This window comes from Lithobates pipiens, unplaced genomic scaffold (genome assembly GCF_037356315.1).
Source record: "Lithobates pipiens isolate NorthernLeopardFrog02 unplaced genomic scaffold, aLitPip1_a1.2 Scaffold_16, whole genome shotgun sequence".
In the NCBI taxonomy this organism is placed as follows: Eukaryota; Metazoa; Chordata; class Amphibia; order Anura; family Ranidae; genus Lithobates; species Lithobates pipiens.
In genome coordinates, this window is record NW_027507748.1 from 536,454,036 (window position 1) to 536,477,086 (window position 23,051).

The following is a 23,051-nucleotide window of genomic DNA, read 5'->3' on the forward strand; positions in this document are numbered from 1 at the left end:
TGCATCCACCTAGGTGAGTATGTAGGGTTGTTTTTTTTTCAAATCCTATACTTCTTTTAAATTAAATACAGTGACATGATCTTTATGCATAAATAGAAGGGATAAGGGCAATTAAACTTTGTGTGTTTAGTATCACTTTGAAGTGGTATTAAAATCCAAAAACAAACTTTTATTCTTTTGCAGCTTACCAATTCTTAGGATGGCTGCATTAGTTTGCTTTTTTAGGCTTGCTTTCTTCTATCATATTCTGGTGATCCAGCCAGTAAATCTGTTGTTTTTCAGCAGAAAAGCTCTCTTGCAGCTATAGGGATGCGATTTACTACTGACAGGGGTGATTACAATGATCAGCTTTTATTTATTTATATAAAACCTTTATCCTAAAAGGAAACAAACTATTGTAGCTGATTATAAAGTATTAGCTTGAGTTCAGCTTCAATTTGTTGGTGTATCTAAATCTGTTAGTACATCTATAACACTCCCTTACCTGTAGACCAGTGGTTTCCAAATTGCGGCACTTTGCCTTTTATCCAGCCCTCGGGGCACTGTTTAAAAGCGCCACACTAGCGGCTGAATATCGGCGCAAAATTTACGGTAAAGCGCCGCTAGAAATAGCGGCGCTTTACCACCGACGCACCCACCGCCCCAGTGTGAAAGGGGCTGAAGGGTACTTACACACGTTACTGGTGAACACCACACATTCCTGTCAGACAGAAAAAAAAATGCAAGGATGGGCTGTATAGAGCTTGCACATATTTGCACACATGTACACATACCTAAAAATTCCTTTTGTTTTATTTTCACCCCTTCACGCCGACCCTACTCAAATTTGCGTTCATGGCTTGAAGTGGTTAATCGGGGTAATGCCTGTACCGGTTTTTAGTGCAGGCGGTTGGCTTTTTAGTGATAACAACCGATACAGCTAAAAGCTGCTCGATTGTTATCCTAAGGAGCAGGAGGGGACATCCCGCGGCCTTCCACCACTCTTCACGGGCTATGATCCGTAATGTCTGCTGCCTAGGCTGAGACCTGAATAAAGCTGGATTCGGCTTTGATCAGCTCTGCGATGTAAAATATGGGAAGCAACGCCACTTCTGGTTTGCTCGGCTGCCAATGCCGCAGATTTAACAAAAAAAATAACAGTATTCAGAATTGCAGATTTTGGTGTTCTGGATACTTTTAAGTGCAAAGGAGGGATCCCTCCATAAAGAGTTCCTGTCACCACCTATTGCTGTCACAAGGGATGTTTACAATAAAAGTGAATTTTTTTTTTTTAACGGACAATGTAACAAAATAATTTTTTTAAAGCCCCCCCCCTCCCCTCATGCTCACGTAGCAAAGAAAACGCATAGATTAGTCGTGCCCGCAAATGTAAATGGTATTGAAATCAAACATCTGAGGTATCCCTGCGATTGTCTGAGCGAGAGCAACAATTCTAGCAAAAGACCTCCTCTGTAACTCTAACCTGGTAACTTATTTTATTGTAAAGCGTCGCCTATGAAGATTTTTAGCTACCGTAGTTTGTCGCCATTCCATGAGTGTGCGCAATTTCAAAGCATGACATGTTAGGTATCCATCTGCTCGACGTAACATCATCTTTTACATTATACAAAAAAAATTGGGCTAACTTTACTGTTTAGTTTTTTTTTTTTTTATTTATGAAAGTGTCTTTTTTTTAATTTATGAAAGTGTCTTTTTTTCCCAAAGAAATTGTGTTTGAAAGACCACTGTGTAAATACATTGTGACATAAAATATTGCAACATTTGCCATTTTATTCTCTAGGTTCTCTGCTAAAAAATATATAATGTTTGGGGGTTCTAAGTAATTTTCTAGCAAAAAATACGGATTTTAACTTTTTGTATTGTGTGTGTGTGTGTGTGTTTATTTATTTTTTCATTTTTTTTATTATTCCTGATCTATACACAGCGCAAGTTTAAAATCCTGTGTGTACAGGCCCAGTAAAAGCAATGAGCTGCATTTAGACCACTAAAAAAAATGCCTGAATACCTTTTTTTTTATAGTTGTCAGCGTGTGGAAGAAGCATAACTACTGCTAATTTTGAAACTCCATTGTGTGTGTGAGTGTGTGTGAGTGTGTGTATGTGTGTGTATATATAATATAATATATACACTGGCAAATAATACAGCAGCTATTGGGGTGTCTACAATATGTGTATTATTGCATATACTGTATGTAGGTAGAGTCCAGTATGGTGGCCATAGGTGTATATTGAATCGTCATTTTGACCATTCACTGTAGTAGTGGGGTCCAGTAGGTTTCACTGTTGGGGCATCTTTAGATCTTATAAGCATGCTCCAAGTCCAACACACACCAGTTATTTTTCTATTCTATTATCTTGCGCTTTTAAAACATGCAGTGCTTGATTAACAGACAATTTTATTCTGCTTATTGGTGCTATAATTAAATATATTTGTGGTGAGGTTGTAATTAGATCTTGCTGGCTCAATGCTGAGACATTCCATCAAAGGCAGGCTCCTCAGGGTATATGATACACCAGACACATTTAACACGTTACTGATTTCCGATATCTCAGTCTACAGCATGTTCTCGAGAAGTGGTTTATTGTTTTTAAAGACATTGCTTGTTCTGTTAAAGGCAAATATACATCTGCATAGCATACATTTCTATAGGAATGTGTCAGGCATAGATTTTCATGCTATGTGTATTATAATGGTATCTGCTGTTTGGAGATTTTAGCAAATAATTATTAGAAAGGTGATACTGCATAACTTACAAAATGATCGTTGTTTGATGACTATGTTACGGTTTCCTCCAGCTGTCACATGATATAATGTATCTATGACATATCCAGTCACATTGGAGTGTTAATACAAAAGATCTATGATTGCTTTGTAGCATACCAACCAACTGATTTTTACTGAAATTTTAATAGAGAGAAATAGTAATGTTTTATACATGATAGAGGATTCTGAATCAAACCCTAACTTTAAAGATCAGTATCATGAAATTATTGTAGTATTGAGTCTTGATAATTATTCATATATTGACAGAAGTGATGTTGGGTATTAGCTTCTTGTGATTTTGAAATAGCCACACTGTTGTGTCTACTGATATATAGTAGATTACTATGGGCTGCTGTATTACTTTACTCATTCTATTTATGTTAATTTTATAATGTGGTAACAGTTTAATTAAAACACTTAGGCTAGGTTCACACCTATGCAAATTGGATGTGGGTTTCCTTGCATCCAATTTGCATAGTAGGAGAATGTGACTGACTCTCAATGGAGCCGGTTCACATATCTCCAGGGTGGCTGCGGAACGCACTGAACAGTGCGTCTTTGGGTCCGTTACCAATTTTCGGGCATTTTTGTAGCGTTTTTGTACAGACTTTTTGAAGTTCAAAAGGTCACCAATGTAAAAGCAGTAAAACGCCTGTACTCTGCCAAAAAAGAAGGTCATGTACTTTTTTGAGCGACAAGCGTTTTGCTTTAGGCGACAGAACGCTCAGATGTGAAAAGGAGCCATTGAAATGAATGGGATTTGTCTTGTTGGGTATTTTTAGAGCTGAGGCTTACAGCAGAAAAATGACCTAAAACACCCAGGTGTGAACAGAGCCTAAAGCCTTGTGCACACAGGCAGATCGACTGGTTCAACTGGCTGTTCTACTGATGAGCAGGCATGCTGGAAAGCCATCATCCAATCGGCTGGCAGCGCTAATCAGTGTGTTCTGGTGGTCCCCCTGTTAGAACACAAAGACACAAGGGGGGGGGGGGGGGAGAGATCTCAGCATTAACATCGCTTGTGTTAGTACAGCAATCTCTCCGTTTTGTCTTTTTAGTTCAGCCAACATTTTTAAAACAGCATAAACATTGCAGAAACAATCAATAATCTGACCAATTTATGTAGCGGAATCTGAATCTGGTCAAGTATTAACAGTAGTGATGATAGTACCATTGGGACAAATGTCAGCGCTAACTGAATGTAATGGGAAGTCAAATTTTTTCGGGTATGTAGATAGAAGGGTAAAAAACAGTGGTGGGAGTAGGGAGATGGAGGGGACGCTGGTTTAGAATAGAAAAAGGAAGGGGGCGGGAAAAGGAAGGGTGGATGAGGGGGTGCGGGGGGGGGGGGGGGTTCGGCCGCTGTCCGATCCAGCGTCTCCATCCGAGGCAAAGATGTAAAGATTCTTATCAGGTATTCTAAGTGGCTGTGGTCAGAGAGGGAAAGAGAGGGAAAGTAGGAGCTGTAGCTCTCGGTTGACTTAAAATGAGTCCAGCAGAACCAGGTGTTCGTGAATTTTTGTATGCGTTCTTGAGAAGTGAGAATCCCTTCCTCCATGTGGTGACTTGCGCTATTAGGGCATGTACCTCCCTCCAAAATGGTTGGAGCAGTGCACAATCCCATCAGATATGGAGCATGGAACCATATGTTTTTTTTTTTTTTTTTTTTTCATCTCAGGCAGACATTTGGAATTGTGGGAGAGAATTTCTGTAACCACGCTTGGGGTTCTATACCATTTGAGTTGCGATTTTTTTTTTTTTTTTTTTTTTTTAATCCATTTGCCTGGATTGCTACATTCAGTGAGCCTTTGTGTGTGTGTTTGTAGATATTGGCCCAATCTTCGTCAGTGAGTTTCAATTGTAACTCCTTTTCCCAGGATACAAGCGATGTATCCTTTTTTTTCGGGGTATGGAGTATGGAGTAAATGTGTGATATGTAGGGATGCGCAGAAAATGGGGCGTAGCCTGGGTGGGGGTGGGGCTCCGCCCCCCACCCCTGGTGCCGCCCATCATGGTGAGGAGAGCCGCCTCCGCTGCCTGTTTGATCACAGCGCCGGGAGCATTACAGCTTTCATTCCAATAATTGTGTGTTCCCGGCCGTGCGCTGTCACACACAGCCCCTCCCACTTGTCCGGGCACTTTGATAGACAGATCACCCACAGGATTGGATGGATGATCTGTCAAAGTGCCCGGACAAGGGGGAGGGGCTGTGTGTGAAGGCACTTGGCCGGGAACACACAGCTATTGAAATGAAAGCTGTGATGTTCCTGGCGCTGTGATCAAACAGGAGGCGGAGGCGGCTCTCTTCCCTGCACAGGCTGGCTGCAAAATGGGACACAGGCACACTGGCCTGCAATGGGGCACACTGGCCTGCAATGGGGCACACTGGCCTGCAATGGGGCACACTGGCCTGCAATGGGACACACTGGCCTGCAATGGGACACACTGGCCTGCAATGGGCGACACTGGCTGCAATGGGGGACGCCTCCTGTACCACATCCTCTGTCTCTGACCACCTCCTGTACCACGTCCTCTGTCTCTGACCACCTCCTGTACCATGTCCCCTGTTTCTGATCATCTCCTGTACCGTGTCCCCAGTCCCTGACCATCTCCTGTACCGTCTCCCCAGTCTCTGACCATCTCCTGTACCGTGTCCTCTGTCTCTGACCATCTCCTGTACCGTGTCCTCTGTCTCTGACCATCTCCTGTACCGTGTCCTCTGTCTCTGACCATCTCCTGTACCGTGTCCTCTGTCTCTGACCACCTCTTGTACCATGTCCCCAGTCTCTGACCATCTCTTGTACCATGTCTCCAGTCTCTGACCATCTCCTGTATAAAAATATTTTTTTTTAAATATGTTTCGGTATCGGTGCTGTTTCGGTTTTCGGCCTAGTGCATTTTTCATTTTCGGTATCGGTTTCAGCACCAAAAAAACAATTTGGTGCACCCCTAGTGATATGAGATGTCTTTGTGGCGAATTTCCTGAGCACAGGGATTTCGAACGATGTAGGTTGGCTGCTCCAAGTGGTCGTTGAGTCTCGTGATGCGGGAAAGCTTCTCACCTGTCTATATGATCAGAAGGGGAACGATTTGGTGCATGAGGTCCTCGTAGGTACGTATGCGTCCTTTACTATAAAACAGGTGCGCCCATATGTCCCTGTGGGGCTATTCCTGTTGTAAAAATGTGTTCAATATCCCAGGGGGGGAACTCAGGATTTCCCCTTAGAGATGTCAGTGGACCTGGGTGGGTGGAGAGTTTAAAGGAGCCCATTGTATTTTTAAAAGCTGACAGCATGGAATGTATGACAGGGTGTGTCCTTAGGTCTGGTGACCAGAGCGAAAGTGCCAGCAAAGGGGTTATGTGTGTTGGGGTATGTGTGAAGGAGTCCTCTAAGGATACCCATGGCTTCCCATCCCTGTGAAAGTGCCAGTCGACAATCCTAGTCAGATGGCAGGCTAGATAATATTTATGAAGATCCAAAAGCCCGATTTCACCTTTAGTTTTGGAGCGTGTAAGGTGCATGTATTTGATGCAAGGGGCATTGTTTTTCCAGATGAAGGCAGAGCGCGCCTTTCTGTATCATGCGAAAAAAGACGGAGGCAGGTGGATAGGGATCGTCTGCATTAGATAAAGTAGGCGGGGGAGAATAATCATTTTTATTAGGGCAGAGCACCTGAACCAGGATATGTTAATTATGTCCAGTCCTTCAGGTCTACTTGGATTTTGGAAAGGCTGCTAGGAAGTTATGGCTAGAGAGATCAGATATTGTCCTGGTGATTTTGATGCCGAGGTATGTGATAGCCTCCCTTTTCCAAAGAAATGGGAATGATTCAAAAATGTAGTTTATTGCAGCTTACCAATATGTAGATGTGATGGTTTCACTAGTTTTCCTTTTTTCAGACTTTTTTCTTTTTTCTTTTTGCTTTTTATTCACCTAGGGATTCATTTAGTGGCATGGTTCCTGTCCTAAGTTGACAATGCTCTTGCATTACTGTACCGTAACTTCCATGAACTGAACTGAAATTTCAAACAATATCTCAGACATGAAGGTTGCTCAGCTACTTTTCTTTGAACTGCAAAGCAACACTCTCTGTATAATGGAAATGAAGAGAGGGGGAGATATAGTAGAAAAGCAGCCTAGGGTGACAACTCTTCCCATCCATAGACAAAGTGAGCATTGTCACCCTTGGACAAAAGTGTGTTCATTGCAGAATCTACAGATGAAAATAAAGAATCTGAAAGAAGGAAACCAATGCAGCTACCACATAAGGGATGGTAAGCTGAAAAATATAAACCTTTTGTTTCTAGGGCTAACCATTTCCCGCCCATTCTACAGCTAAAAGACAGCTACAACGCACACTTACTTTGCAAGAGGGTGTACATGGACGTCCTCCCATGATTGGACTGATCACAGATCGGGGTAAAAGGCCTTTACCATCTGATCATTTGTGTCCAATGACAGCTGATCAAGATGTAAACACAAGCCAGTAATCTGCTTTCTTTTCTGCACGCCGACAGCGTGAGGAAAGAAGAAAGCTGAGAAATGGTTTGTGTTAAAGGGACACCGGCACTGATAATCAGGGTACTGATAATCAGTGCAATCCCAACAGTGCCCATCAGTGCTGCCAATCAGTGCCTCCTCATCATTGTTGCTTATCAGTGGCACCTCATCAGTGTCCATCACTGTCACCTATGAGTGCTCATCAGTGCAGCCTCATCAGCGCACATTAGTGAAGGAGAAAAATGAACTGTTTGCACAATTTTATAACAAACTATAAAAAAAGTTTTTTTTCCCCAAAATTTTCAGTCTTTTTTTGTTTAGTAAAAAATAAAAAATCCAGTGGTTCTTAATCATTACCAAAAGAAAGCTCTATTTTTTATATATATATATATATATATATATATATATATATATATATATATATATATATGGGTACAGTGTTGCATGACCTCGCAATTGTCATTCAGTATGATAGTGCTGAAAGCTGAAAATTAGCCTGGGCAGGAAGGGGATACAAGTGACTAATAGGTAGGTGGTTAAATATACTTTTAACTTACCTTCCTAATTGTTGAATTCTAAATACAAGATTGTAACGGCTGTTCTAATCTCCACCAGCCAGGCCCAGCAAGTGAGCCCTTTCTTCTACTGCCTCTTAGTGCATATTACCTTAGCCATAAATGGTAAACTTGATGCAGTAAAGAATGTGTTTTGTCATAGATGGTGATTTTGGAGCTCTGTGTTTACAATAGCACCTTTTTATACCATGAGCCCTAATCAAGCGCAGCTCATGGATCATAGCAGCTTAATTGTCAGCCATATAATACACTTGTAGCATGACAGGTTCATTCAAGCCTAAACCTTGCTATTCTTTCTAGACATAGTAGTGTTGTGCTACATGGAATGTTCTTTCATCTATCAATATGACCAGTCCCTCTTCTACGGGTATACCAGAGATTTTGCGTTATTTGTCAAAAATAACAGTCTTTAATGTGAGCAGCTCTTGACCTGCAGGTTCCTCAAGACAAAAGACCATCAAGTAAAAATGTATTCAGTAAAAATAACTTACTATAATAAGCTACCATGTTAGATAAATGGTAATATATACATTGATCAGGCATAGTTTTATGACCACTGACAGGTTACCACTTTCAGACCGGACCATTTTGCTGGCTTAAGACCAGACCACTTTTTGCAATTCAGCACTGCGTCGTTTTAACTGACAATTGCACGGTCGTGCGATGTGGCTCCCAAACAAAATTGACGTCCTTTTTTTCCCACGAATAGAGCTTTCTTTTGGTGGTATTTGATCACCCCTGCGGTTTTTATTTTTTGCGCTATAAACAAAAAAAGAGCGTAAATTTAAAAAAAACACATTATTTTTTACTTTTTGCTATAATAAATACCCCCCAAAAATATATAAAAAAATATTTTTTTCCTCAGTTTAGGCCGATACGTATTCTTCTACATATTTTTGGTAAAAAAAATCGCAATAAGCGATTGATTGGTATGTGCGTTTTACAAAATAGGGGATAGTTTTATGGCATTTTTATTAATTTTTTTTTACTAGTAATGGAGGTGATCAGCGATTTTTATTGTGACTGCGACATTATGGTGGACACATCTGACATTTTTGACACCTTTTTGGGACCATTGTCATTTATACAGCAATCAGTGCTATACAAATGCACTGATTCCTGTGTAAATGACATGGGCAGTGAAGGGGTTAACCAGGGGGTGGCAGTGTAGGGGTTAAGTGTGTTCTAGGGGTGTGTTACTAACTGTGGGGGGCTGGGCTGTGTGTTAGTGAACACTGATCTCTGCTCCAATAACAGGGGGCAAAGATCAGTGTCGCGGCATCTTCCTGTTCAGCCTCCCCGTGAGACAATCATGGGTATCCCCGCGGCGATAGAGTCTGCGGGACCCACAACCAGACTCGCAGGGGGTCCCGACTGGCATGCACGTGCACCGCCGGCAGCGCGCACAGGATGGCAGGGCGGCAATGTCAAATGGACATACCTGTACGCCAATTTGCCTGTCCGTGTCATTCTGCCGACGTACATCGTCGTGCGCCGGTTGGGAAGTGGTTAATGGATAAGTTTGGGGGGGCATGGCCAAGAGCGGCATGTGAGTCTCACAGAGCTCCCTGTAGATATCCTGTCAACGATCCTTCTCCCGACCGACCCGGGGCTTATACCGGGCACCGGAACACACTAACGCCTCCGGGAACCCAGCAGGCACCATCCGGACCCCCCGCCTGCTATGGACGCCCGGCCCGAAAACAGCAGAAGGGAGAAGAGAGCCTCTCACAAGATAACCAAAATGGTGCCGCATTGCCCCAGCGTGCACGAAGGGACAGGAAAGATCAGGGTAAGACGCTTCCTAAAACACCCAAAGCCCAGGGGAAGGATATGCTGTATTATGCACAAAAACTGAATGGCGTGGAGGGACCCCAGGCGGATAAAGTGCTGGATGCTACTCCTGCTATCTTTAACATACCACAGACGGGGGAATCCTCCAGTCAGACACAGCAGTCGGTGGCAGAGCAACCTACCCCAGAGACAGATGTGGTGGAGGAAGGGGGTGACGCTGAGCAACCCACCCTTGCTGACATACTGAGAGCGGTACAAAAATGTACCGCCTCAGTGCAGAAACTGCAGGAGCACTTTGGTGGCTTAAAGGAGGAGGTGGGGCTGATTAGACATGACATGCAGAAAATCAGAGAGCGCACAACGGCGGTGGAGGGTCGGATCAGTGAGGTGGAGGATAGGATGGTGCCCATGGTCGGAGAACTGCAGATCACTGCCAGAATTGCAAACGCCAATGAACTTAAACATGAGGACATTGAGAATCGCCTGAGAAGGAGCAACATCCGTATTGTAGGATTGCCAGAAAAGACGGAAGGCAGAGACCCTACTGAATTTGTGGAAAACTGGCTGCTGGAGGTGTTTGGCCGTGAGGCATTTACTCCTTTTTACTCAATTGAGAGGGCCCCCCGGGTCCCTCCCAGGCCCTTACCACCGGGCCATCCGCCACACACCATGCTGGCTAAACTACTCAATTATAAGGACAAAGAGATCATACTGCGCTTGGCCAAGGAGAAGCGAAATATTCAGTATAATGGTGCGAGAGTCTCCTTTTACCCTGATTTCTCGGAGGAAGTTCAGAGGCGCAGAGCGAAATTTGGGGATGTGAAAAGAAGGTTGCAACGTCTGGGAGCCAACTACAAAATGTTATACCCTGCCAAGCTCCGCGTGATAGCGGGGGGCCGGGCACAATTCTTTGAATCTGCTGCAGAAGCTTCTGCGTGGTTGGAGGCGAATGAACATCTCCTTCGCCAAGAAGGAAGAAATGAGGAGGAAGCAGACTGATCCAACGAAGCATTTGACTGTGACCCCTAAAGGAACCCTGTGGATTACAAAATTCCTACTTAAGGGCTCTCAGGACTATTGGCTGCTTTAAGGCCATAAGCATGTTCGGTCGGGAGACATATTTACCGTATTGGCAGAATATGAGCACACACCAAGTTTTTAATGCGATTAGCCCTACGGTTGGAGCACAACCTATGTGGTGAGACATTGGTCACTGTATGCCTGTTGCAACAGAGGCCGGTATGGGTTTTTGTTTACACCCAAAGGTTCTTTTTTGTTCAGTTACTGAAGGTTATTTTTTGCTCCTATACTGAAATTTTCGCTCCTGCAGGGAGCAAGGAGCAATCAAAACAGCATTATGGACAGATCGCAAAGATGAGTGCAATGGGTCAAGCCCGGCAGAGGGAATACCACACAGCATTTGGGCGGGAGGGCTCGGGTCCAGATATCATTTACATTCAAGGGTACTATTTGTTCTCTGAGACATTCCGGGACTGCACTTCATGGTATCCCCGAAAAGGGGACAGGAGGGGGTCCTGGGTGTGTAAGAACTGGGTATATCGAGCGAATTATAATATGCTTCTAAGGGATAGTGATCTATTCTGTAATACTCATTCTGTTGATATGACATGATGTGTACTCCCATAATCTCATGGAACATGAGGGGCCTTGGGGATCCCCTCAAGCGTACTATGGTTTCCACAGCTATTAGAAAACATCTTCCGGGTATTTGTGTGCTGCAGGAAACCCACCTGACGCCGGACACAGTGTCGTGTTTGGGGTTTGCGTGGGCGGGGTGGGCGTACCATTCCACTCACACCTCATATTCTAGGTGGGTGAGTGTGATGGTGCATCGTACCCTCGACTTTCAGAGGATCGATTTTGTGGTTGATCAGGAGGGGAGATGTGTATTTTTGATGTGTAGAGTTTCGCAGTTGCAATTTATTCTTGCAGCAGTGTATATACCCCCCCCCCCCCCCCCCCCATTCAGTCTCATGGTTTTACGTGCCCTGTTAACGTTCCAATTGGCAAACCTGGGGACTCCATTGGTGGTGGTGGGTGATCTTAATGGAATCATAGACCCTAGTTTGGATAAACACCCTCCTCCTCCACGGGGCCGCAATAAGAACATAACGGCCTTGGCGAGGTTTATGGGAGAGGTGGGGTGGACAGACCCGTGGAGACATAGGAACCCAACCGAAAGATAATTTTCATGCTTCTCTAAGACACATTCTTCTTTATCTAGAATTGACCTGTGTCTGTGCTCGAGCTCAGCGTCTCAGTATGTAGAAAAGGTACAGTACCTAACTAGAAGTATCTCTGATCACTCCCCTTTGTTGGTTCACATAACGGTTAAACCAGCCTCCACTTTGCAGAGAGCCCCATGGAAGCTTAATGCCTTCTGGTTGAATCTTCTCCCTCCCACCAACACAATCAAAACAGACATTGGGGCTTACTGGCAGAGGCATGCAGAGTATCCTGATTCGAATGCCGCCTGGGACGCTTTTAAAGCTTTCCTGCGGGGGTCAATGCCATTAAGCACAATACGTCTGCCCAGAGCGAACAAGCTGACCGGTTAGTAAGACGCCTGGAGGTGGAGTACATTGCTGACTCGGGTGGGACCACCCGGGAAGCATGGATAGCTGCACAGGATGCCATTAATAGAATGCATGCCTCCAAAGCGAATCAAAAAAGTTTTTTTTAACAAATTGGCTTTTTATGAGGAGGGAGAGCAGACCGGCAAGCTCTTGGCCATGATAGTGCACTCTCAACGGTCTGGGGCTTTGCGCAACAAATTGGGTAGGTTGGTTAATACCCCTGATCTGGTGATGCAGGAGTTGGTGGACTTCTACTCTGAACTCTGAATCCAAGTTGACATGTACTATAGAGGAGGTTCGGGATTTTCTACAGGGGATAGAGCTATCGTGCTTAACGGAGGCCCAGGTGGAATTTCTTGAGGCGCCCAATACGATAGAGGAGATGTTGATAGCTACCAACTGGTTCCCCAATTCCAAGGCCCCGGGAGATGACGGCATTCCGATCGAGGGGTGTAAACAGTTTGGAGATGTAATACTGCCTCAATTACTCCGCACACTAAACTTAGCAAGGGAGTCGTGTTGTCTCCCGGATTCTATGAGAAGAGCCAGCATTGTATTGCTTCTCAAACCGGGGAAAGATCCGCTAGACCCCGGTTAGTATAGGCCAATATCGCTCTTACAGAATGATATAAAAATTCTTGCCAAAGTGCTGGCCTGGAGACTTAATACTGTGATATCCTCTATCATCCATCCGAATCAATCGGGTTTTATACCCGAAAGGTCTACGGCAATTAACCTCCGCCGGTTATTTCTTAATGTGCAGTCCCGCGCAGACAATGTGGGAGACAGGGCGCTGCTTTTGCTAGACGCCCATAAGGCTTTTGATAGCATCAAATGGCGGTATCTATGGGTGACAAAAATTTGGGTTTGGACCTGGTTTTTTATCATGGGTACAACTATTATATAACTCCCCCTCTGCAGTAATAAGGGAAGCTGGAAGGGTGTCCGCTCCTTTTCCTTTATATAGAGGGACTAGACAGGGCTGCCCCTTGTCCCCTCTACTTTTGCCATTGCCATTGAGCCCATGGCAGCTCTGGTGAGATGTAACTCCTTAATAACGGTTTTTAAATATATCTACAGCTGCACGAAAAATTCATGTTATATGCTGACGATGCCATGCTGCTATTGGGGGATACGTCGGGGTCCCTGGATGAGGCCATGAAGGTGGTTAAGAACTTTGGGTCATTCTCAGGTCTAGTGATTAATTGGACCAAATCAAATATCATGTTATTAGACTCTACCTCTCTGCAAGATCCCACACTGCACAACATCCCGGTAGCTACAAAATGTAAGTACCTTGGGATATGGGTCACCCCACAGCCATGCGAATACATACCACTGAATCTCTCCCCGTTATTGAGTAGGATCAGTGATAAAACGAAAGTTTGGGCTAAATTAAAAATGTCGCTGATAGGCAGAGTAAACCTTATCAAAATGATTTTTATGGCACAATTATTGTATATCTTACATAACACTCCAATGGTAATTCAACTTAAAATGTTTAGAATCATTAACTCCTTATTTAGAGCATTCATTTGGCTTAACAAACCTCCCAGAATAAGATTTGAACAGCTTCAGAAACCCAAGGAGGCGGGAGGGCTGGCCCTTCCCAACCCGTGGCTTTACTATTTAGCTGCACAGCTTCAACATATTGCCCGTGCCACAGCAAACGGACGGGAGACTGGGGGAGGGGAGGGAGATCCCGCCACTGCACTCCTGGAACACACCACAGGCTCGGGTGGGGTAGTAGCAGGCCTAGAAACCTTATCGTTCGCCAAGTCTAACAGGCAGTTCCCAACGTATGCCCTAATTCCGAAAATTTGGAATAAAACACGCCAATTACAAAATGTGGAGGGCTTCACGGAGTACAGTCCGATATGGAATAATTGGTATTATGGGGAGCTGCTTGGTCTGACCTGTGCAGAACGTTGGAGACGATACGGAGTGACCCTCCTGACTCACATTTTCACTGGGGGTAAACTGCTCTCTTTTGCAGAGTTGAGAGAAAGATATGGTGTCCCCCAGGGTATGTATTTTTATTATTTGCAACTGCGACATGCCGTTAAGGCGCAGGCAGGAAATAATCCCCACCCCAATCTTTCACTATGTGATAGAAGTCACCAGTTACAAGGGTTTTATATCCAGTTCATACAATATGTTACTTAATACATTTGTACCTGGTTTCCCCGCAAGGGTAACTCATGGGAGAGAGATGTAGGAGCATTTGAGGAGGACCAATGGGCTGAGGCCCTACAGGCAATACAGGGTTGCTCGCTGAATACGGCACAGCGATTGTCACAACTATACATTGTAATGAGGGTGCACCACATGCCGGCCAGACTGTACAAGATGGGGATTGGGGAGGGGGATCAATGCACCAGATGCGCCAGGGACCGGGGAGATCTCATTCATTTACTATGGCGTTGCCCCAAATTGCATATATATTGGTCGGGAGTCATTGATACTCTCAATGGGGCCTTCAGGGTAAAGGTGCCACAAGATCCAAAGGTGTGTCTCTTAGGTATAATGGACGACCTCCCATTGGAGGCGTTCTCTAAGGAGGCCATAGGTAGAGCCCTCTTTCAGGCACGTAAACTTATCCTTCAACAATGGAGAGTGAGCGACCCCCCCCCGAGGTTGAAGGAATTAATATCCCAGATCGGAAACATGTTAAGCATGGAAAAGTACGTTTATCAACGCAGGGGTCGGGCGGGAAGATTTGAACGGCTATGGGGTCCTTGGCTTGATGCCCCCGGGTTGTCCCCCCTGGAGCTGGTTATGGATAGACTGTTTATTTAGGAAGTGTAAGGATTTATAATAGAATTATAGAGAAATAACAACTGACGTGGTAAGGGCAGGCCCGGTTGCAAAGGGGCTGAGGCCCGAATGGACCATACTATTTCTTTAACTTGGTATGCTGTTTATATAGGAGAATATCTATACCAATAGTGATACATGACATTGACAAGTGAAAAGTACCTTTCTTTGTATGCTGCATGAACATGTATGTTATGCTGATTCTGTGATTTGTCCTTTGTATTTTTGTACCAATAAAATCAGTTTTGAGTTAAAAAAAAAAAAAAGAATAAGTTTACCTTTTTGGGCAGAATTTCAGTTTTCATAATAAATAGAAGCGTTTATTCCAATGCCATTTCTGGCTCAGCCATCCCAATGTGTTTTTCTTTCACTTACCTCAGGGGTGTCCAAACTTTTTTGGAAGAAGGCCAGATTTAATTAACCTCCCTGGCGGTATGATCATTTCTGATTTTAGGTGCTGAAAGCGGTACAATTATTTTGCATGGAAATTTGGCGTTTTATATTGTAGGCCTGCAATTCTTAGGAATAACTCTTAAATCTGTTCAAACAAGAGTCTAGTAGACACCCCGGGTATGATAAAGTTTATAATATAATAAATAATGATAATAAATAATAATACAAATTATTCAATAATGTAATCAAATCCAAAAACACTGAAATTTGCTCATTTGCAGAATTGTCGCTGTCATTAGATTTAGTGTTTGATGACGAATTTCCCCACAAATTACTATTGCTCAATTCTGCAAGTGATTCTAATTTATTATGGCTGTTTTCTAGTTGGTCTAAAACCACTTTTGACATAAAGGGACACTTTTTAGTTGCTATGGACAATCTCCAAATTCCAGGCAGAAAAAAACTGTATTTATAATATAAAAGTGCATGCAGGGCACTGCACAGGCCACTAGGGACAAAGGGGATGTGTATTTTTTTTATACAGTACTGTTATCTGTAAGATTACAGTACTGTATGTGTTTTGTGTATTTTAACTTTTTTGAATTTGGGGCCGATCTCCGCTCCCGTGCGTTATACCGTAACAGGGAACAGAGCTTGGCGGCACTCGGGCATGGTGTGAATCGAGCGGAGGACAGCGCGCACACACAGCGTGGAGTGAACATGCGTGAGGGCCGAATATTTTGCCTGACATTCTTTGAACCATTAAAATACGGTCTAAGTGTGTTCATCAAAGCACTAATACACTGCCCAACAAGAATTCTCTTGCCTTTGTGGCTGTGTGTGCCGAAGAGATGAGCTTCGGTGTGTTATTTGGATATACCGTATTTATTGGCGTATAACACGCACCATTACTTTAAAAGGAAGTTTCAGGTAAAAAACGAAAATTTTAAATAAAGAACTGTGAAGCAAAATAAGGGTCAGTGTCCATCAGTTCAGCCTAATCAGTTCCTATTTGCAGACTCACCGTTGTCATGAACGCAGCCCCACGATTGCGGTGAACGCAGCCCCACGATTGCGGTGAACGCAGCCCCACGATTGCGGTGAACGCAGCCCCACCATTGCCATAAATGCCCCACCATTGCCATCAGTGCAGCCTGATCCATGCCCATCTGCAGCCTCGGAGTGGACAGGGAGGAGGCGGGATGAGCATCAACTAATCACATACAGGAGAATCTGTTTTCTCTGCGCCTCTTTAATACCTCTGTAATAAGTTGAGTGGTCTTAGATCAGTGGTTCTCAGCCTTGTCCTCAAGTACCCCAACAGGCCATGTTTGTAGGTTTTCCTTTATCTTGAACAGGTGCTTTAAATCTGAGTCAGTGGCTTGGTATTTTGGACAAATATTTTATCTAAGAGAAATTCCCAAGACATGACCTGTTGGGGATACTTGAGGACAGAGTTGAGAACCATTGTGTTAGACCATTTTGCAATTTTGTTACTAATTTCTGGACTTGCTGTCATCAATATAATTTTAGAAGTGAGGTCTCTAAAACTGAACATAGTGGGATTGATGCTCAAAAAATAAACAGGCCTTTCACTGTATGTTTCGCTTTGTCAGGGAATTTTCCTGTAGCTTAGTGAATGAGGTGAAGTTCTGCTGGTTTCCATCATACTATCATGTGCAATCATCCTGTTTCTGTTTTGTTTTACTTGCATTTGATTGGGTATTCTTTGCAAAGTTAATGTTCACCAGATTCACTAAGACAAGGGAAAATTCCCTTGCAACATGAACGGCCTATTTGTCTTTAGTATATCAAACCTAGTGCCCTAAATTTTGTAGTTCTGGCCAACACTGTACCCTCAATATTTCCCCAATGCATTTTTTTTGTATTTAGAAACATTGGAACTGATATTTCAACAAATTTTCTCTATCCTTTATCAATGCAAAACTCTGTTCTATGTTACAAGCAGCAAAAGACATACCTTACCCACCAATCCTTTAATCTGTTTGCAAGTGATATAAAACTAAATAGAGCAGAACCCAGTACAGAGCCTTGTGGTACACCACTGATGGCTGGTCCCTGGTAATCAATGCTCTTGTAAACTTTCTATATACTAACTGTTATATTACAATAAGTGTGTAAACATGTGAAGTGGCCTTCTAAGTGCTGCAAAGCTTAGTGTGTAAATTAGTACAGTAACAACTCATTTATGTGTTTTGTTGTGTTTTTTTCCAGACTTTTCTAAGAATAGGCTGACAGAAGTGCCGGTTGAAGTCTGCCATTTTGTGTCACTAGAAGCACTCAACTTATACCACAATTGTATCAAAATTATTCCTGAGGCATTAGCAAATTTACGGATGTTAACTTACTTAAATATAAGGTATATTTTATTTTATTGATAAGAATACAGTTTGCCAAACTACAGTATATAAACCTTGTTGACCTGATATCTGTGCTTTTCAGGGAAATAATATTGTAATATTTACCTGATTCAATCTCACATTTCACCTGCTTACTTCTCCATATTATTGTATTACTTATATAACTGTTCACCAGACATGGAAGCTGCTCCTGGCTGTTTTGTTGACCCTCTTCCTTTCATAGTTTGAATTACTTACCGTTAACAAGTATGCCATTAAAATAGAATTAAAGGAAAAACTTTATTTGAATTTTTTTTAGATAACGTAAGGGAGGGTTTATAATTCTTGTCAGTTTTTATTTATTTATTTTTTTCCCATTGGGGGATTTCTCCTTACTACTTCTCTTAAAGCCAAAACAGGGAGTATAAGCAGATCCCCCCCCAAGGTGAGGAAATCACCGGTTGTCATCAGGGTCAGCAGAGCTAGTTTCCCATTGGAAGAGTTCTGGCGACAACCCAAAATTTGGGATTTTGGTTGAGTCTCCCTAAGGGGGACTACACATACAATAATAAAAACTAAGCAGTTGTTCTAATCCCTCTCCACTCTAAAAGCAAAGAAAGAAAAAATAAAAAGGTTTTGTCTTTAGTTATACTTTAAAGTGGTTCTAAATAAAAAAAATATCCTAATGCATTCTATGCATAAAGGTAAAAAAAAACTGCCCACTACTTTTCCCCAACCCCCCCATCCCCCCCCCCCCCCCACAGACACACACACATAGACACACACATAGACACACACATAGACACACACACACACACACAGACACACACACACACACAGACACACACACACACACAGACACACACACACACACACCCTTAAAGGGGTTTAAACCCTCAAGGTTTTTCCACCTTAATGCATTTTATGCATTAAAGTGAAAAACTTTCTGTAGTGCAGCAGCCCTCCTTTTGCTTACCTGAATGAGCACAGCAGCTCCAGACACTGTCTCGGGTCCCCATTGGATAGATTGATAGCAGCGCAGCCATTGGCTCCCGCTGCTGTCAATCAAATACAGTGCCACAGGAGTTGGGGGCGGGGCCGAGTCCTGTTGTCTGTGTCAATGGATGCAGCAGCAGGACTCTGGAGCACACCCGCACGGGTGTCCCCTTGGAATGCGGGTCTCCATGGAGGCACACGATGCAGGGAGGAGCCAGGAGCTCTACTGGGGGACCCCAGAAGAGGTGGATCAAGGTCACTGTGCAAAACCCTTACACAGAGGTGGTAAGTATAACATGTTTGTTATTTAAAAATAAAAAATAAAAACCACAAAACTTTACAACCTTTTTAAACACCTACCTGGCTCCTCTCTCGATCCAGCGCTGCCCCACTGGCAGCATCGTTGCTCTTGCTTCCTCTTTTTACAGCAGCAGTGAAGGCTCTTGTAAAGAGGAAGTGAGGGGCATTGTGACACCGCACTGTGTATGTCCATGGACGCACACAGCTTGGCTCAGGAGCGTGTCCGCATGGGTGCCCCCTCAGCACACAGGCTTGCTTAGTGGGCAACCGCAGGAAGGGACGAGCAGACTGTGCCAGTGGGGGAGGAGGCAAGGGACCACTTTTGTTCCAAACCATTGCACAGAGAAGGTGAGTATAGCATCTTTTTTATTCTAATTAAAAAAACATTATTGCCTTTACAACCACTTAAATGGGCTGTAAACTCACGTGTTTTTTCACCTTAATGCATCCTATTCATTAAGGTGAAAAAACTTCTGACGCCTGCCAGGCCCCCTGCATTCTGTGTCTATGAATGCAAATGCTGGACTCATAAGAGCGCCCGCAAGGTAACCCCCAGGGAAAGTGCTTCTCCCAGGGGCTGTACTGATGCGAGGAGGAGCCGCGAGCGCCACTGGGGGACCCCAGTAGACAAGGTTCAGAGGAACAGTGTGGAAAATGCACTGCACAGTGGAGGTAAGTATGATATATTTGTTATTTAAAAAAAAAAAAAAAGCACAAAGGTTTACAATCGCTTTAATTTTTCTGATTTTAATACTTGTGCTGACCAGTAACTCAGGATGTATTAAAGGCATTGGGTCACTGAGTCATGGGGAAAGCAAAGGAATTGTCAAAGGATCTGCGGGAAAAGCTGGTTGAACTATATAAAACAGGAAAGGGATATAAAAATATATCCAAGGAATTGAGAATGGTAATCATCAGTGTTCAAACTCTAATCAAGAAGTGAAAAATGAGGGGTTCTGTTGAAACCAAACCACGGTCAGGTAGACACATTAAAATTTCAGCCACAACTGGCAGGGAAATTGTTTGGGATGCAAAGAAAAACCCACAAAAAGCTTCAAGTGAAACATAGGACTCTCTGAAAACATGTAGTGTGGCTGTTTTAAGATGCACAATAAGGAGGCATTTGAAGAAAGATAGGCTGCATGGTTGAGTCGCCAGAAGAAAGCCTTTACTATGTAAATGCCACAAAGTATCCTGCTTACATTATGCTTACAAACAGCACAGAGACAAGCCTCAAACCTTCTGGCACAAAGTTATTTGGAATGATGATACCAAAATTGAGCTTTTTGGCCACAACCATAAACGCTTCATTTGGAGAGGCGTCAACAAGGCCTATGATGAAAGGTACACCATTCCTACTGTGAAACATGGAGGTGGATCGTTGATGTTTTGGGGATGTGTGAGCTACAACTACACAGGAAATTTGGTCAAAATTGATGGCAAGATGAGTGCAGTATGTTATCAAGAAATACTGGAGGAACATTTGCATTCATCAGCCAGGAAGCTGCACATGGGACCTACTTGGACTTTCCAACATGACAATGATCCAAAACACAAGGCCAAGTCAACCTGTCATTGGCTACAGTGGAATAAAGTGAAGGTTCTGGAGTGGCCATCTCAGTCTCCTGACCTCAATATCATTGAGCCACTCTGGGGAGATCTCAAACGTGCAGTTCATGCAAGACAGCCAAAGAATTTACAGGAACTGGAGGATTTTTGCCAAGAAAATAGGCAGCTTTAACATCTGAGAAGATAAAGAGCCTTATCCACAAATACCACAAAAGACTTCAAGCTGTCATTGATGTTAAAGGGGGCAATGCATGGTATTAAAAACTGGGGTATGTAAACTTTTGATCAGGGTCATTTGGCTAGTTTCTGTTGTTATGATTTAAAAAGAGTAAACCCAGTTGTTAATACATGGCTTCAGCCAAACACAAACCATGAATGAAAAAAGTTTTTGTGTTATCATTCATATTCTCTGAAAAAAGGCCAAGAAAGCATAAATTCTGCCGGGGTATGTAAACTTATCATTCAGGGGAGGCAGGTGAGGCAGAGCCATGAGCATAAAAAATTAAATAAATAAATGTAAAAAAATACAAACAAAAAGTAACAAATGATTGACTTCAAGGGTCATAGTTCAGCAACCAGGTTATGGTTCCGGAGATACTTGGCTCCTTGCGCAGCCGGTCAGAAGCTAAATACAGAGCAGGCAGTTTATATACAAGCTGGCAAACTCTGTTTGCAGTGGACTGAGAGGACAAGCTCTCCTCACTTCTTGTCAGAGGCACTGAGCTCAATGGACAGCTTGGAGTCTTCGACCAATGCTAAAGTACCATTGGCCCAAGCTGTCCAATAAGAATTCTGCAGTGGAGGCATGCCTCTCACTGCAGTGTCATAGAAGGGGGCATGTGCCTATAAGACAAATACTTCCTTCCAGCCCAATCCTCTTAACTAGAAGAAAAGAACATATGTTTATGTCTATAAAATTTACCCATAATCCCATGTTTTTCCCACACAGTTAAGAGGGAGAATGAGAATCTGCTGCTGCTTAAAAGGTACAAGCTAAATCATATCTTATAATATATAGCATAACAAAATAATTTAAGATGATCTATTTACTGTGAAATCACTGGTTTGAAGTTATAATTTCAAACGTCAGCAATTTGTCCGTTAAGCCACCTGCTTGAGTACAGTTTTTGAAAAAAGAGTAAATTACCTTAAATATAATATACTTTGTATATTACATACTTATGGTAGTTAACCCTTTGCCAGCCAGGCAGCCAGGCCAATTCTGACACTTCTGTCCTACGTGTAAAAATCATAATTTGTTTGCTAGAAAATTACTCGGAACCCCCAAACATTTTATATATATATATAATGTCAGGTCCATAAATATTGGGACATTGACACAATTCTAATCTTTTTAGCTCTATACACCACCACAATGGATATGAATCGAAACAAACAATATGTGCTTTCAGTTTTAATTTGAGGGTATTTACATCCAAATCAGGTGAACAGTGTAGGAATTACAATAGTTTTTGTATATGTGCCTCCGACTTTTTAAGGGACCAAATGTAATGTGACAATTGGCTGCTCAGCTGTTCCATGGCCAGGTATGTGTTATTCCCTCATTATCCCATTTACAAGGAGCAGATAAAAGGTCCAGAGTTCATTTCAAGTGTGCTATTTGCATTTGGAATCTGTTGCTGTCAACTCTCAATATGAGATCCAAAGAGCTGTCACTATCAGTAAAGCAAGCCAACATTAGGCTGCAAAAACAAAACAAACGCATCAGAGATAGCAAAAACATTAGGTGTGGCCAAATCAACTGTTTGGAACATCCTTAAAAATACAACGCACCGGTGAGCTCAGCAACACCAAAAGACACAGAAGACCATGGAAAATAACTGTGGTGGATAACCGAAGAGTTCTTTCCCTGGTGAAGAAAACACCCTTCACAACAGTTGGCCAGATCAAGGACACTCTCCATGAGGTAGGTGTTTGTGTGTCAAAGTCAACAATCAAGAGAAGACCTCACCAGAGTGAATACAGAGGGTTCACCACAAGATGTAAACCATTGATGAGCCTCAAAAACAGGAAGGCCAGATTAGAGTTTGCCAAACAACATCTAAAAAAACCTTCACAGTTCTGGAACAACATTCTATGGACAGATGAGACCAAGATCAACTTGTACCAGAGTGATGGGAAGAGAAGAGTATGGAAAAGGAAAGGAACTGCTCATGATCCAAAGCATCCCACCTCATCAGTGAAGCATGGCAGTGGTAGTGTAATGACATGGGCATGTATGGCTGCCAATGGAACTGGTTCTCTTGTATTTATTGATGATGTGACTGCTGACAAAAGTAGCAGGATGAATTCTGAAGTGTTTCGGGAAATATTGTCTGCTCATATTCAGCAAAATGCTTTAGAACTCATTGGATGGCGCTTCAC

The 23,051-nt window shown here is 43.1% G+C and overlaps 1 protein-coding gene across 3 annotated transcripts in view; it reads left to right on the forward strand.

The window, feature by feature from the left end:
- The window catches only part of LRCH1 (leucine rich repeats and calponin homology domain containing 1), a 310,046-nt gene that overhangs the window by 120,993 nt on the left and 166,002 nt on the right, over positions 1–23,051 (forward strand). For all 3 annotated transcript variants that reach the window (XM_077483249.1, XM_077483251.1, XM_077483250.1), the window contains exon 2: positions 17,677–17,821. In XM_077483249.1, the coding sequence (XP_077339375.1) occupies positions 17,677–17,821 (145 nt within the window). The remainder of the gene's footprint in view (positions 1–17,676; positions 17,822–23,051) is intronic.